General features: G+C 38.9%; 1 protein-coding gene across 2 annotated transcripts in view; it reads left to right on the top strand.

The window, feature by feature from the left end:
- The window catches only part of UGGT1 (UDP-glucose glycoprotein glucosyltransferase 1), a 115,188-nt gene that overhangs the window by 83,350 nt on the left and 15,608 nt on the right, over nt 1-16,230 (top strand). For both annotated transcript variants that reach the window (XM_036099525.2, XM_036099524.2), the window contains 7 exons: nt 2,016-2,100; nt 3,340-3,428; nt 3,961-4,065; nt 4,739-4,823; nt 5,452-5,634; nt 7,100-7,260; nt 8,516-8,630. In XM_036099525.2, coding sequence (XP_035955418.1) covers nt 2,016-2,100; nt 3,340-3,428; nt 3,961-4,065; nt 4,739-4,823; nt 5,452-5,634; nt 7,100-7,260; nt 8,516-8,630 — 823 coding nt within the window. The remainder of the gene's footprint in view (nt 1-2,015; nt 2,101-3,339; nt 3,429-3,960; nt 4,066-4,738; nt 4,824-5,451; nt 5,635-7,099; nt 7,261-8,515; nt 8,631-16,230) is intronic.

The raw sequence follows: 16,230 nt of genomic DNA, 5'->3' as shown, positions 1-16,230 counted from the left end.
TTCCATTGATCTATGTGTCTGTTTTTTTTGCCAATACCATGCTGTCTTGGTGATCACAGCTTTGTAGTATAGCTTGAGGTCAGGCATTGTGATGCCCCCAGCTTTGGTTTTCTTTTTCATCATACCCCTGGTGATTCGGGGTCTTTTCTGGTTCCATACAAATTTTAGGATTGTTTGTTCCAGCTCTGTGAAAAATGTCGATGGTATTTTGATAGGGATTGCATTGAAAGTGTAGATTGCTCTGGGCAGCATAGACATTTTAACAATGTTTATTCTTCCAATCCATGAGCATGGTTTCACTCATATGTGGAGTGTAAGGAAAAGCGTGGAGGACCATAGGGGAAGGAAGGGAAAACTGAATGGGAAGAAATCAGAGAGGGAGACAAACCATGAGAGACTCTGGACTCCAGGAAACAAACTGAGGGTTACAGAAGGGAGGGGAGTCGGGGGATGGGGTAACCAGGTGATGGGTATTAAGGAGGGCAAGTGTGGTGATAAGCACTGGGTTTATGCACAACTAATGAATTGTTGAACACTACATCAAAAACTAATGATGTACTATATGTTGGCTAAAAAAAATTAAAGGGGGAAACAAAAATATTATACTGCCTTTTAAAAGGTGTAATCTAAATTCTGTTTAACACAATTTAAATTAGTTTTAAGCTATGTGAAGAGAGTTTATGTCAATTTTTAGGGAGTGATTTCCATTACAGTGTATTTAAAACACCCTCTTGTGTCATCTTAGTTCTATAGGATCTATAGAGCAGCGTGGTTTCTTGAAGCTGTATTATAATAACATATTTATTGTAAATACCATGTTTTCTTCCAAATAATGTTTTCCTAAGTACGGTTTTGCAGAATTTAATCCTATCATAAGTTTACTTGTTCTTCTTCTAAACCCCGTCCCTTCCGTGTGCCCTTTTCCTGGCTGCTCTTCCCCTTTCCCAAGAGTGTGGAGTCGTCCTCTCTTCCTACTGTCTAGGGTTCCCTTCGTCTTGGATATTCCCAGTGTTTCATGCTTCCCCATCAGAATCTTACCTTGCCTGAGAACTCTGCTTTGTGCTGGATGACAGTGAATGAATGCAGTGAATTCATATTTTATCGTGGCTTTCTGCACTTAACACCTTGAAAATTGGTGCCTGGAAATTTTAGGAATTACAGTTGAGTGGGGATATCTTATTTTTAATTTTTTTTTTTTAAAGATTTTATTTATTTTTTTGACAGAGACATAGCGAGAGCAGGAACACGAGCAAGGGGAGTGGGAGAGGGAGAAGCGGGCTTCCCGCGGAGCAGGGAGCCCGATGTGGGACTCGATCCCAGGACCCTGGGATCATGACCTGAGCCGAAGGCAGACGCTTAACGACTGAGCCACCCAGGCACCCTCTTATTTTTAATTTTAAATGTTTCCTGTTCTGCCCTAGCCCTCCCTGCAAATAGAGCTTGTTATAGTTCTTTCTCCAGAATATGGGCACCAGATTGAGTACAGGGCCTAGAGTTGGCTGATTGTGTGCCTCCAGGCAGAAGGATAGAGTAGATGCCTTTACAGAACTCTGAAGTGGAGCCATGCTTTGTTACTTGTCCATGAAAGAGTGGAAGTGATGTGTTTCTGGTGATGGTGCAGAGTGGCTCATGCTCCTGGGCAGTCCTTTATTGCTGATACTGAACTTGGCTCAGACTTTGTGAATACAGGTGTTGATTAAGTGCTCATCATGTGCTTGCCAGCACTGGGAGCCTCTTACTCTGTGAAAGGTAATTTAAAGAGGAGACTCAAGAAGGAAGTTTGGGTTGTGACTGATTGGAATCTTCAGTGTTTGAAGGATAGAGATTCTGACAGTGCTTCTGTGTAGCTTGAAGGGACTTCCTGTAGGTTTCGAGAAAATAATTTGTTCTGGAAAACTCCTTTATGATAAAGATGATGGACAAATATGGCAGATTGATGTCACACCACTTACTGCATTTTGAGAATTGTGATTTGTAATGTCTGTCTTATTCTTTCCCTTTCTTTTCTCTCTAAGCCACGATGGCACAGATTCTCCTCCTGATGCTGATGAAGTTGTTGTTGTTCTCAACAACTTCAAGAGCAAAATTATTAAAGTGAAGGTGAGTTTGGTAATACTAAGGCAGCCACTCTTATAGTGGGTGAAAGTAGCAGTATTCTGGCATTCAGTAGCTCTTATCTAGAAGTAGGTGGATGCATTAACTGATAGTGCTGTCACTGTGGTCATCATTTTACAATATTTATGCATATCAAATCATCACATTGTATACTTTCAATTTATACAATGTTGTTTGTCAGTAATTATATCTCGGTAAAGCTGGGGGGAAGAAAAACCAGCTTAAGACTTTAATTCACCTTTGGAATTTTAGTGTTTATTGCAATGCTTTTTTTTTTTTTTTTGAGAGAGAGAGAGAGCATGAGGGGCGGGGTCGGGGGGAGATGAGAGAGGGAGAGAGAAAGAGAAAGAGAGACTCCTAAGCAGGCTCCATGCCCAGTGTGGAGACTGATGTGGGGCTTGTTCTCACCACTCTGAGATCATGACCTGACATGTCAGACACTTAGCCAGCTGAGCCACCCAGGCGCCCCAGAATACTTCTTTAAATGTAAGATGTCTTTTGTAAATATACATTTGTGGCTTTCTTCAACTGAGAGATTGCACCTTCTAGGTAATCTCTGAGCAATACAAGTCTCATTTTACATAAAGTGTTTTCACAGATACTGTTTTGCTTACATAGCCATCATTCACATTATTATTGATGACTGTTCTCAGAAAATTGGGAAGAATGCCAGTGAAAATTTCAATGACAATAATAATTGGTAGCCCTATTTCATTTCTTTTCACTTCTCAGAATTTTGAAGTTCTTAGTGCCTTAAATTCAAGTAAAAGGTATCATGGAATAAATAATCATTACACACAGTAAAATCTAAAGCTGACCACACATGATTGAGCAGAAAACTGGTCCCTATGTTGTTGAGAAGATTCAACCCATCTTTATCCTGGTAAATCCTAAAAACAGGCTGTGATGTGAAGTGACTTCTTCCTGACAGCGCTCATGTGGGCTGCACTCTACCCCTGGAAAACCAGCTGTCAGCTTGGTGGATTAGGTTTCTAGTTTTGCTTAGACTCTGTTTCCTACATAGTTGAATTTGAGATTCTTTGACCATTTTTCAAAGTAAAAACAGTTATCTAATTAAGAGAGGTTGCTGGCTCATCATCTGAAGTTTTAATGTGATATGTTGAAGATCATTGTATTGAACTCGTCTACACTCCGGGTGGATTGTTGTGCTTGTGGGGGAATTCGTTCTCTATTGTTGACAGCACTCCTCACATATGGTTGCAGGTTCAGAAGAAGGCAGATATGGTGAATGAAGACTTGCTGAGTGATGGAACTAATGAGAATGAATCTGGATTTTGGGACTCCTTCAAATGGTAAATTGGCATCATTAAAAAAAGAAGTATCTTTTAAGGAAAAACTGAGATATAAGCACCATCCCTCCCTTCTTTTGAGTATAAGACTCCTATCTGGGCCTTTCAGAGTCTGCACTCTGCCACCACATCTTGCACTTCTATTTAGAGTAGATGAGTGTTTTCCACTGACTGAGTGACGGAGGTTAATGTCCCCGTGTGGGGAAGTTACTTCTTGACTCTCACTGGGTTGTGCCTGCCTTTCGGAGAGTTCAGTTTACTTCCCATTGAGTGGATCATGTTCTGTGGGATCGCCTCTGTTCAGTCTACTCCTGAAGCTCTGCGGTACCCTGCAGGCAGCACCCTTGTCTTTCGCCTGTGGTGGCTTGGTTGCCTTGTGCCCTCTCAGGTGCCAGCGGATGCTTCACCAGCCTCTCCTGCATCGCCCCCTAGGGAAGGAGTGGGCATGGGAAACATCTCTGCAGCTCTCCCCTTAAAGGGCTGTGTGTCTGTACCAGCATTTCAAGTGTTCTTGTTTTTATCTTTATTATTATAGGGGCTTTACGGGAGGACAGAAGACTGAGGAAGTGAAACAAGATAAAGATGACATAATTAATATTTTCTCCGTGGCATCTGGTCATCTCTATGAAAGATTTCTTCGGTTAGTTGTGTTGATTATTTCAGTATATACGAATGGGTTTGTCACAGTATTCTTATTTAGAGAGTAAATGTTTTATGGGATTCTGTCCATTATGCTTCTGTGTATCTGAAGCACTCTGAGGATTGTGAATATATAATTGTATTTGTTTTGATCTGCCAATCTCATGAAGTCTGGCTGTATAATAAATGCATCTTGTGGATATTACAAGGCTATAAACCTTTAATACCACTGCATGCACATTATAAATAGTGGTGTTTCATTGGCCACCAAGCATTGCTTAAATCAGAAATTAGGAGGTTAACACAGAGAATAGAAGTGGAGTAGGGATTACAGAGTCCTATAATCAGTTAACCACAACCTCCATTATTCATTTATACCATAATCAAGGTAGCAGTTCATGAAGCAGTTTATTTAAAGATGTAACATGATTAAGACATTTGCCTTTATCAGGTATATCTTTATGGGTGAGAAATACTCTTTCTTTTCCATGCAGTGATAACTTCATATAATAAGTGCAGTTTTTCATTTTCCATTACTAAGGGTCTCTCTTTGCCATCAATTTGCTCTGCCATGAAGAACATTCAGCAGTCTCGTGATTGACTCTACTTGATTTCATTGAGATTAAAAAGCATTGGAAAATTATTATTGATTATTATTTGCTTTTGTTTGACAGTATAATGATGCTATCAGTACTGAAGAATACCAAGACTCCTGTGAAATTCTGGTTCTTGAAGAATTATTTGTCTCCCACATTTAAGGTTTGTTCCTCAGGAGAAAGGAAAGGATTCTTATTAAGGAGATATGTATGGTATAATATACTTTTTTACTGCTTCAGTGTTATTTGTATGATTTAAAGTTTTTCCTTTTAATTAGGTTTCCCTTCTTCAGTTGCATATTTTGTTTGTTTGTTTGTTTATTTATTTAAGTAATCTCTACACCCACCGTGGGGCTTGAACTGACAACCCCAAGATCAAGAGTCGCATGCTCTTCCATTTAAGCCAGCCAGGTGCCCCTAGTTGCATATTTCTATGTTCATTCCAGATGGATTATTTTGGAGGAATAGTCGTTATAAAACCAAACACAAAATTATGACCTGTTTGAAGCTTGGATAACATTGGAGGAAAATCTGTATCTTTTGTTTTGATGAAATAACATTCTCTTCCTCTGAGCATGTATATTATAGTTTAATTAGAAAGCACAGTACAAGTTATTCTCTGTTTTTTTTATGTAGTCACAGGTGAGTCAGGGTCAGATTTCTGTATTAGACCACTGTTATGGTAAATGTGTTTTACTTGTGCCATAATCATGATGGCTGACTTACATTATTGAGTTGATTTTCTTCATCAAAGTAAATGGTTGTTTGTTGTTTTCTATGTCCAAAAATAGGAGTTCATACCTTATATGGCAAATGAATACAATTTCCAATATGAGCTTGTTCAGTACAAATGGCCTCGGTGGCTTCATCAACAGACTGAGAAACAGCGCATCATCTGGGGTTACAAGATCCTCTTCCTGGATGTGCTCTTCCCACTAGTTGTTGACAAATTCCTGTTTGTGGATGCTGATCAGGTAAGCTCTTACAAGACAAATTTAAACAGTTCATATTGGGGCGCCTGGGTGGCTCAGTCATGAAGCGTCTGCCTTCAGCTCAGGTCATGATCCTGGGGTCCTGGCTTCAAGCCCCGCATCAGGCTCCCTGCTCAGTGGGAGGCCTGCTTCTCCCTCTCCCACTCCCCCTGCTTGTGTTCCCTCTCTTGCTGTCTTTCTCTCTGTCAGATAAATAAATAAAATCTTAAAACAAAAACAGTTCGTATTAAAGGCATTAGACTTCCTTCTCCTTTTTAAATGATTTTATTTTTCTAGTTACAGAAAAATACATGCTTACATTATTTAGAATATATGGAAAGTTACACTCAGATGTGATCACTTTTAAAATTTGCATTTGCGGTATCTCTTTTCATCTTTTTTTCTATGCCCCTTCTACACAGTTGTGATTACATCATGTATGCAGTTTTGTTTCTTAATTCATTTAACATACAAACTAGAAACTGGAAGATTGAGGTTTAACAGTGCTTGCCATTATCTCCAATTATTTACCCAAAAGCTAGGAGTTATTGACATGGTTAAGAGAGGGGAAGCTCTAGTAGATAGATGCTTGCCTTGATAATTTGGAACTCTTCAGATATTCTTCCTCCTGTCAAGATTTGACCTAAAAGGAACACACTGTGGTTTTAGACCACACAAACTCAAAAAGTGTGAATATAGTTGTCCTTTACAACCTTCCCCCTCCCCCTGACCTGGCTGAAACCCGAGGTAATCATCTGAATGGAAGTGATATGTAATATGTGCAAAAGTCATGTGGCCAGAGGCTTCATCCACCTCTTTGGAATTACCTGCCTCATCTGACTCACTGTATCACAACTGGCTTGACCTAAAGCATGCTTTCTGGATTCTAATATAAGCACACTTAACTCCTTGTTGAGTACTTGCTGTGTGTCAGGCTATCCATGTATTGATTCATGTAATCCTGTGAGGTCTCCATTTTACACATGAGGAAACTCAGTCACAGAGAGGCTAAGTAGTGTAAATTTGTTTTATTTCTACCTTTTTGAATACTTAGAATACTGTGTGACAAGTACTAGGCAAGGTGTCTTTCTTGTTAGTGAAGGCAGTCAGCTAATCAGTGTAAGAATCCGGGCTCAGACTGGGTCTACCACTGGAGCCTGTGCCATTAACCTCAGAGCTGCCCTCTGTAATGTCTCAGTGAGGCAGTCTGTATTTTAAGAAAACTGCTGTCTGCATGGCTGTTTAACAAATGACTTGTGGGGCGTCTAGGTGGCTCAGTTGGTTAAGTGTCTGACTCTTGATTTCGGCTCAGGTCATGATCTCAGCGTTGTGAGATGGAACCCTGTGTCAGGGTCTGCACTGGGCATGAAGCCTATTTTAAGATTCTCTCTCTTCCTCTCCCTCTGCACCTCCCTCCGTCTAAAACAAACAAAACAAAACAAATGACTTGTGATCTTCTTTTTTCCAGATTGTACGAACGGATCTGAAAGAGTTAAGAGATTTCAATTTGGATGGTGCTCCTTATGGCTATACTCCTTTCTGTGATAGCCGAAAAGAAATGGATGGCTACAGGTTCTGGAAATCAGGGTACTGGGCCAGTCATTTGGCTGGGCGAAAGTATCATATCAGGTATTGAAAAAGGAGTACTCCCAGTGTTGTTTGATTTTCTTTTCTTAAAAAATTTATTTACATATTTGAATTTGTGAATAGGTAAAAAACTAACATGGTTCAAAAATAAAAATTATGAAAAATATGCAGTGAAAAATAATCTTCCCAGTCCTTTCCGTCTTCTACCCAGTTCCCATTTCTACAACAGATAACCAACTTTATTAATTTACTATATGTCCTTCCAGAGTTTGATTCTTACATTATCAACTGAACTTCTTTTTTTACACAAAATATACCATCATATTTACAGTTTTGTGCCTTGCTTTATTTAATATCTCTAGTAGATCTTACATCAATGTCCTGAGAGAGAGACCTTCCTTTTTACATCTACATATTATTCCAATATATATGTTATTTATGGTATTTTGCTGTGACATACAGTGTTGCAGTGAATAATTAAATACATCATTTAGTATGTTTCAAATATATCTGTAGGACAGGGGCGCCTGGGTGGCTCAGTCGTTAAGCGTCTGCCTTCGGCTCAGGTCATGATCCCAGGGTCCTGGGATCGAGCCCCACATCAGGCTCCCTGCTCGGCGGGAAGCCTGCTTCTCCCTCCCACTCCCCCTGCTTGTGTTCCCTCTCTCGCTGTGTCTCTCTGTCAAATAAATAAAACAAAATTTAAAAAAAAAAAACAAAAACAAATATATCTGTAGGACAAATTCCTAGAAGTAGAACTCCTAGGATGGACTGTGTAACATTACATTATCTGCTCTGGGTCGAGTGTGGTTAGGAAGATCTGGAAGGTCTGGGGATGTGTAGGTAGCAGCATTTACAGACATAAATGTTGGGGTTTGGTGATTTCTTTGTCATCAGTTAATGTTCTTGGTCCAGAAGATCTGTAACACTTGGGGTATTTTTCCCTGCAACATTTAAGACGTCAACAGGATATCTTTGACTGATGGTTAGCTTTTATTACCTAATCTGCTGACATTTGGTAGAAGTTTTCTTTTGTCAGAGATTTAAGGTAGCTAAATAAGGAAGGCAATTTAATAAGGAAGAGGGACAAAGTGAGCTTGTGGTGGCAGAATACAGGTTTTGCAATAATTTCCTGAGCCACCTTTGAAGGAGCACATACTGACCCTGAGCTCCACACTGAGGCCACAGCTTACTTTTTCAAAGAGAGGCCAGGATGTTTACCTGGTGACCATTATTCAGCGAGGTTACTTTTTCTGCCACAATCCATGGTTATAACAAGTAGTTCTTCTCTATCCAGTGCACTGTATGTCGTGGATCTGAAGAAGTTTAGGAAAATAGCTGCTGGTGACAGACTCAGGGGACAGTACCAAGGTCTGAGTCAGGATCCTAACAGCCTTTCAAATCTTGATCAAGTAAGTGGCTATTTTTTTTGGTTAACACTTTCAGTGGTGGGTATGCAATATTGTTTCAGGAATTAAATTATTATTTTCCTCTCAATTCTCTCCTCCGTTGGGACAATGTTTTGTTTCTTCATGGAAAGGAATTGTGGTGTGTGTGTGTGTGTGTGTGTGTGTGTGTGTGTGTGTGAGAGAGAGAGACATTTTTATCCTCAAGAGAAGACATACTAGTGAAAAATGTCATAGGCCTGATGTGAGTTTGGAAGGGAGATGGAAGGAGGATGCTGCCTCTTCAAACCATTACCGTATCTTTCAATTTTGCACCCAAGTTACCTTGTTTGATAAATTTGTTTCTCTGCCTGCTAGGAGCAATTTGTTTCTTTTTAGGAACTAATTAGCAAAGATTCACAGTAGATAGTCTACAATTTCCCTTTTTTTCTTTTTCTTTTTTCTTTTCTTTTTTTTAAAGATTTTATTTATTTATGTGTCAGAGAGAGAGAAAGAAAAATCACAAGCAGGGGGAGCGGAAGGCAGAGGGAGAAGCAGGCTCCTCGCCGAGGAAGGAGCCTGATGTGGGACTTGATCCCAGGACCTTGGGATCATGACCTGAACTGAAGGCCCATGCTTAACCGATTGAGCCACCCAGGCATCCCTCCTTTTTTTCCTATGTCAGAAACTATGGTGTTTGTGTGTGTGTATGTGTGTGTGTGTTTGTTTTTTAACTATGGTGGTTTTTTTTTTAAGAAGTTTAGCCAAATCAATTTATTAATGCTAAATATTTTTCAGAAGTGAGATAATAGTTTGTTTTAGATACCTAGTTTTACATATTCTGTTTTGCCTAAGTCTGCCTTAAACATTTTACAACTGTTATTGTGATATATAGCACCCATAAAGGAAAGCATACAAAACAAAATTATACCGATATATACATATTCATATGCATCAGTGAATTACCACAAAGCAAATGCCCATATACCATCATCCAGTTCAAGAAATAGAACATTACTAGCATCCCAGCAGCCATCTTTCTTCTCTAACAGAAGTATCCAGCATCCTGACTTTGGCGGTAATTACCTCAATTCTTTTCTTTGTAGAATTACTACTTGAATGTGTATCCTTAAATACTGTAGTTTAGTTTTGCCTGTTTTTTTTCTCCCTACCTCAGTTGTATCTTAAAAGCTGTACTCTTTTGAATCTAATTTCTTTTGCTCAACGTTATGTTTCTGCAGTCCATCCATTTTGTTGTGTGTAGTGGTACTGTGTTTTGTTTATACTACATTTGGGTTGTTTTCCATTTTTGTCTTCCATGGATAATGCTGCTGTGATCATTCATGCAACTGTCTTGATGCACATGTACACATATTTCAGTTGTGTGTACAACTACACGTGGAATTACCAAGTCATCAGATTTGTATGTTTGTCTTTATTAAATGATCCTAAACAGTTTTCCAAAGTTCTAATTTATACTCCCACCAGCCATGTAAGAATTCCTGTTGCTCCGTGTTTTGACCAGTACTTACTGTCAGTCTGTTAATTTGGTATATGTGAACTACCATCCTATGTGGCTTTCATTTAGAGAGTTTATTACATTTACATTTTCTATAATTATTAGTCAAGTAGGATTTACATCTGTCATTTTAATTCCCTTGTTTCCTGTACTGTATATTTTTGAGTTATTTTCTCAGTGGTTGTCCTGATGATTATCATTAACACTTTAACTTATGACAATTTAGTTTGGGTTACTAACAACTTAATTTCAGGAGTATACAAAAACTTTGTTCCTATATAGCTTTGTTCCCCTCCTTCCCATACTTTTATTATCATACAGTTTGTATGATACATTGTATATATATTGTATGATACATTATATGTCTATCAACACAGATTTATGATTACTACTGTTTGTAATTGTTTTTAAACCAGGGGGGGAAAAGCTCTAAATAAGAAATACATTGATATTATATTTTATATTTACCTACATACCTTTACTGCTGCTTTTTATTTCTTCGTGTAGATTTGAGTTACTGTTTAGTGTCCTTTCATTTCACCCAGAGGTCTCCCTTTAATATTTCTGATACGATGGCTCTGGAGCTATAAACTCTTGGGGGTAATTTTCTCCTTCATTGTTTTTGATGGATAGTTTTGCTGGATATAAAATTCTTGCTTGTCATTTTTTCTTTTTCTCATATTTTTCTTTGAATATATTGTCCCACACACTGTTAGCCTCCATGTTTTGTGATGAGAAGTTAGCTGTTAATCTTGAGAATCCCTTACCTGACAAGTCACTATCTCCAGTCTTTTCTTTTGATAGTTTTGATTATGATGTAGCTAGGTTGGGTCTCTTTTGAGTTAATCCTACTTGGAGTTCATTGAACTTCTTGAATGTGTAGGTTAATGTTTTTCACCAAGTTTGGGAAGTTTTATTTCTTTATTATTTCTGCCTCTTTTTCTCTCCTCTTGGGACTCCCATTGTATGTGTTCATATATTTGATGGTTTCCCACAGTTCTGTGAGCTCTGTTTATTTTTTTTTTCATTCTTCTCTCTGCTCCTGGAAAATCTTAAGACTGGATAATCTCAATTGATTTATCTACAATTGGCCTGATTATTATTATTTTTTAAAATCTTTTTATTGTTATGTTAATCCCCATACATTACATCATTAGTTTTAGATGTAGTGTTCCATGATTCATTGTTTGTGCATAACACCCAGTGCTCCATGCAGAACGTGCCCTCTTTAATACCCATCACCAGGCTAACCCATCCTCCCCCCCTCCGCTCTAGAACCCTCAGTTTGTTTTTCAGAGTCCATCGTCTCTCATGGTTCGTCTCCCCCTCCAATTTCCCCCCCTTCACTCTTCCCCTCCTGCTATCTTCTTCTTTTTTTTTTCTTAACATATATTGCATTATTTGTTTCAGAGGTACAGATCTGAGATTCAACAGTCTTGCACAATTCACAGCACTTACCAGAGCACATACCCTCCCCAGTGTCTATCACCCATTCACCCCATCCCTCCCACCCCACCCCCCACTCCAGCAACCCTCAGTTTGTTTCCTGAGATTAAGAATTCCTCATATCAATGAGGTCATATGATACATGTCTTTCTCTGATGGACTTACTTCGCTCAGCATAATACCCTCCAGTTCCATCCACGTCATTGCAAATGGCAAGATCTCATTCCTTTTGATGGCTGCATAATATTCCATTGTATATATATACCACATCTTCTTTATCCATTCATCTGTTGATGGACATCTTGGCTCTTTCTACAGTTTGGCTATTGTGGACATTGCTGCTATAAACATCGGGGTGCACGTACCCTGTCTGATCCCTACTTTTGTATCTTTGGGGTAAATACCCAGTAGTGCAATTGCTGGATCGTATGGTAGCTCTATTTTTAACTTTTTGAGGAACCTCCATACTGTTTTCCAGAGTGGCTGCACCAGCTTGCATTCCCATCAACAGTGTAGGAGGGTTCCCCTTTCTCTGCATCCCCGCCAACATCTGTCATTTCCTGACTTGTTAATTTTAGCCATTCTGACTGGTGTGAGGTGATATCTCATTGAGGTTTTGATTTGGATTTCACTGATGCCAAGCGATGTTGAGCACTTTTTCATGTGTTTGTTGGCCATTTGGATGTCTTCTTTGGAAAAATGTCTGTTCATGTCTTCTGCCCATTTCTTGATTAGATTCTTTGTTCTTTGGGTGTTGAGTTTGATAAGTTCTTTATAGATTTTGGATACTAGCCCTTTATCTGATATGTCATTTGCAAATATCTTCTCCCATTCTGTCGGTTGTCTTTTGGTTTTGTTGACTGTTCTTTTTGCTGTGCAAAAGCTTTTTATCTTGATGAAGTCCCAATAGTTCATTTTTGCCCTTGCTTCCCTTGCCTTTGGCGATGTTTCTAGGAAGAAGTTGCTGCGGCTGAGGTCGAAGAGGTTGCTGCCTGTGTTCTCCTTTAGGATGTTGATGGACTCCTGTCTCACATTGAGGTCTTTCAACCATTTGGAGTCTATTTTTGTGTGTGGTGTAAGGAAATGGTCCAGTTTCATTCTTCTGCATGTGGCTATCCAGTTTTCCCAACAGCATTTGTTGAAGAGACTTTTTTCCATTGGACATTCTTTCTTGCTTTGTCAAAGATTAGTTGACCATATAGTTGAGGGTCCATTTCTGGGCTCTCTATTCTGTTCCATTGATCTCTGTGTCTGTTTTTGTGCCAGTACCATACTGTCTTGATGATGACAGCTTTGTAATAGAGCTGGAAGTCTGGAATTGTGATGCCGCCAGCTTTGCTTTTCTTTTTCAACATTCCTCTGGCTATTCGGGGTCTTTTCTGGTTCCATACAAATTTTAGGATTATTTGTTCCATTTCTTTGAAGAAAGTGGATGGTATTTTGATGGGGATTGCATTGAATGTGTAGATTGCTCTAGATAGGATTGACATCTTCACAATATTTGTTCTTCCAGTCCATGAGCATGGAACGTTTTTCCATTTCTTTGTGTCTTCCTCAATTTCTTTCATGAGTATTTTATAGTTTTCTGAGTACAGATCCTTTGCCTCTTTGGTTAGATTTATTCCTAGGTATCTTATGGTTTTGGGTGCAATTGTAAATGGGATCAACTCCTTAATTTCTCTTTCTTCTGTCTTGTTGTTGGTGTATAGGAATGCCACTGACTTCTGTGCATTGATTTTATATCCTGCCACTTTACTGAATTCCTGTATGAGTTCTAGCAGTTTTGGGATGGAGTCTTTGGGGTTTTCCACATAAAGTATCATATCATCTGCAAAGAGTGAGAGTTTGACTTCTTCTTTGCCGATTTGGATGCCTTTTATTTCTTTTTGTTGTCTGATTGCTGTGGCTAGGACTTCTAATACTATGTTGAATAGCAGTGGTGATAGTGGACATCCCTGCCGCGTTCCTGACCTTAGGGGGAAAGCTCTCAGCTTTTCCCCATTGAGAATGATATTCGCTGTAGGTTTTTCATAGATGGCTTTTATGATATTGAGGTATGTACCCTCTATGCCTATACTCTGAAGAGTTTTGATTAAGAAAGGATGCTGTCCTTTGTCAAATGCTTTTTCTGCATCTATTGAGAGGATCATATGATTCTTGTTCTTTCTTTTGTTAATGTATTGTATCACGTTGATTGATTTGCGGATGTTGAACCAGCCTTGCAGCCCAGGGATAAATCCCACTTGGTTGTGGTGAATAATCCTTTTAATGTACTGTTGGATCCTATTGGCTAGTATTTTGGTGAGAATTTTTGCATCCATGTTCATCAGGGATATTGGTCTGTAATTCTCCTTTTTGATGGGGTCTTTGTCTGGTTTTGGGATCAAGGTAATGCTGGCCTCATAAAATGAGTTTGGAAGTTTTCCTTCCATTTCTGTTTTTTGGAACAGTTTCAGAAGAATAGGTATTAATTCTTCTTTAAATGTTTGGTAGAATTCCCCTGGGAAGCCATCTGGCCCTGGGCTTTTGTGTTTTGGGAGATTTTTGATGACTGCTTCAATTTCCTTAGTGGTTATAGGTCTGTTCAGGTTTTCTATTTCTTCCTGGTTCAGTTTTGGTAGTTGATACATCTCTAGGAATGCATCCATTTCTTCCAGGTTATCTAATTTGCTGGCATAGAGTTGCTCATAATATGTTCTTATAATTGTTTGTATTTCTTTGGTGTTGGTTGTGATCTTTCCTCTTTCATTCATGATTTTGTTGATTTGGATCATTTCTCTTTTCTTTTTGGTAAGTCTGGCCAGGGGTTTATCAATCTTGTTAATCCTTTCAAAGAACCAGCTCCTAGTTTCGTTGATCTGTTCTACTGTTCTTTTAGTTTCTATTTCATTGATTTCTGCTCTGATCTTTATTATTTCTCTTCTCCTGCTGGGTTTAGGCGTTATTTGCTGTTCTTTCTCCAGCTCCTTTAGGTGTAGGGTTAGGTTGTGTACTTGAGACCTTTCTTGTTTCTTGAGAAAGGCTTGTATTGCGATATACTTTCCTCTTAGGACTGCCTTTGCTGCATCCCAAAGATTTGGAACAGTTGTGTTTTCATTTTCATTGGTTTCCATGAAATTTTTTAATTCTTCTTTAATTTCCAGGTTGACCCATTCGTTCTTTAGTAGGATGCTCTTTAGCCTCCATGTATTTGAGTTCTTTCTGACTTTCCTCTTGTGATTGAGTTCTAGTTTCAAAGCATTGTGGTCTGACAGTATGCAGGGAATGATCCCAATCTTTTGGTACCGGTTGAGACCTGATTTATGACCTAGGATGTGATCGATTCTGGAGAATGTTCCATGGGCACTAGCGAAGAATGTGTGTATTCCATTGCTTTGGGATGGAATGTTCTGAATATGTCTGTGAAGTCCATTTGGTCCAGTGTGTCATTTAAAGCCTTTATTTCCTTGTTGATCTTTTGCTTAGACTATCTGTCCATTTCAGTGAGGGGGGTGTTAAAGTCCCCCACTATTATTGTATTGTTGTCAATGTGTTTCTTTGCTTTTGTTATTAATTGGCTTATATAATTGGCTGCTCCCATGTTAGGGGCATAGATATTTACAATTGTTAGATCTTCTTGTTGGATAGACCCTTTAAGTAGGATATAGTGTCCTTCCTCATCTCTTATTACAGTCTTTGGTTTAAAATCTAATTTGTCTGATATAAGGATTGCCACACCAGCTTTCTTTTGGTGTCCATTAGCATGGTAAATGGTTTGCCACCCCCTTACTTTCAATCTGGGGGTGTCTTTGGGTCTAAAATGAGTCTCTTGCAGACAGCATATCGATGGGTCTTGTTTTTTAATCCAATCTGATAGCCTGTGTCTTTTGATTGGGGCATTTAGCCCATTTACATTCAGGGTAACTATTGAAAGATATGAATTTAGTGCCATTGTATTGCCTGTAAGGTGACTGTTACTGTATATTGTCTGTGTTCCTTTCCAGTCTATGTTGCTTTTAGGCTCTCTCTTTGCTTAGAGGACCCCTTTCAAGATTTCTTGTAGGGCTGGTTTTGTGTTTGCAAATTCCTTTAGTTTTTGTTTGTCCTGGAAGCTTTTTATCTCTCCTTCTATTTTCAATGACAGCCTAGCTGTATATAGTATTCTTGGCTGCATATTTTTCTCATTTAGTGCTCTGAATATATCCTGCCAGTCCTTTCTGGCCTGCCAGGTCTCTGTGGATAGGTCTGTTGCCAATCTAATGTTTCTACCATTGTAGGTTACATATCTCTTCTCCCGAGCTGCTTTCAGGATTTTCTCTTTATCTCTGAGACTCGTAAGTTTTACTATTAGATGTCAGGGTGTTGACCTATTTTTATTGATTTTGAGAGGGGTTCTCTGTGCTTCCTGGATTTTGATGCCTGTTTCCTTCCCCAAATTAGGGAAGTTCTCTGCTATAATTTGCTCCATTATACCTTCTGCCCCTCTCTCTCTTTCTTCTTCTTCTGGGATCCCAATTATTCTAATGTTGTTTCATCTTATGGTATCGCTTATCTCTCGAATTCTGCCCTCGTGATCCAGTAGTTGTTTATCTCTCTTTTTCTCAGCTTCTTTATTTTCCATCATTTGGTCTTCTATCTCACTGATTCTTTCTTCTGCCTCATTTATCCTAGCAGTTAGCTCCC

The sequence above is a fragment of the Halichoerus grypus genome, chromosome 4 (genome assembly GCF_964656455.1).
Source record: "Halichoerus grypus chromosome 4, mHalGry1.hap1.1, whole genome shotgun sequence".
Taxonomy (NCBI): domain Eukaryota; kingdom Metazoa; phylum Chordata; class Mammalia; order Carnivora; family Phocidae; genus Halichoerus; species Halichoerus grypus.
Note: the sequence above shows the minus strand (reverse complement) of the source record. Positions and strands in the feature narration are given on the sequence as shown.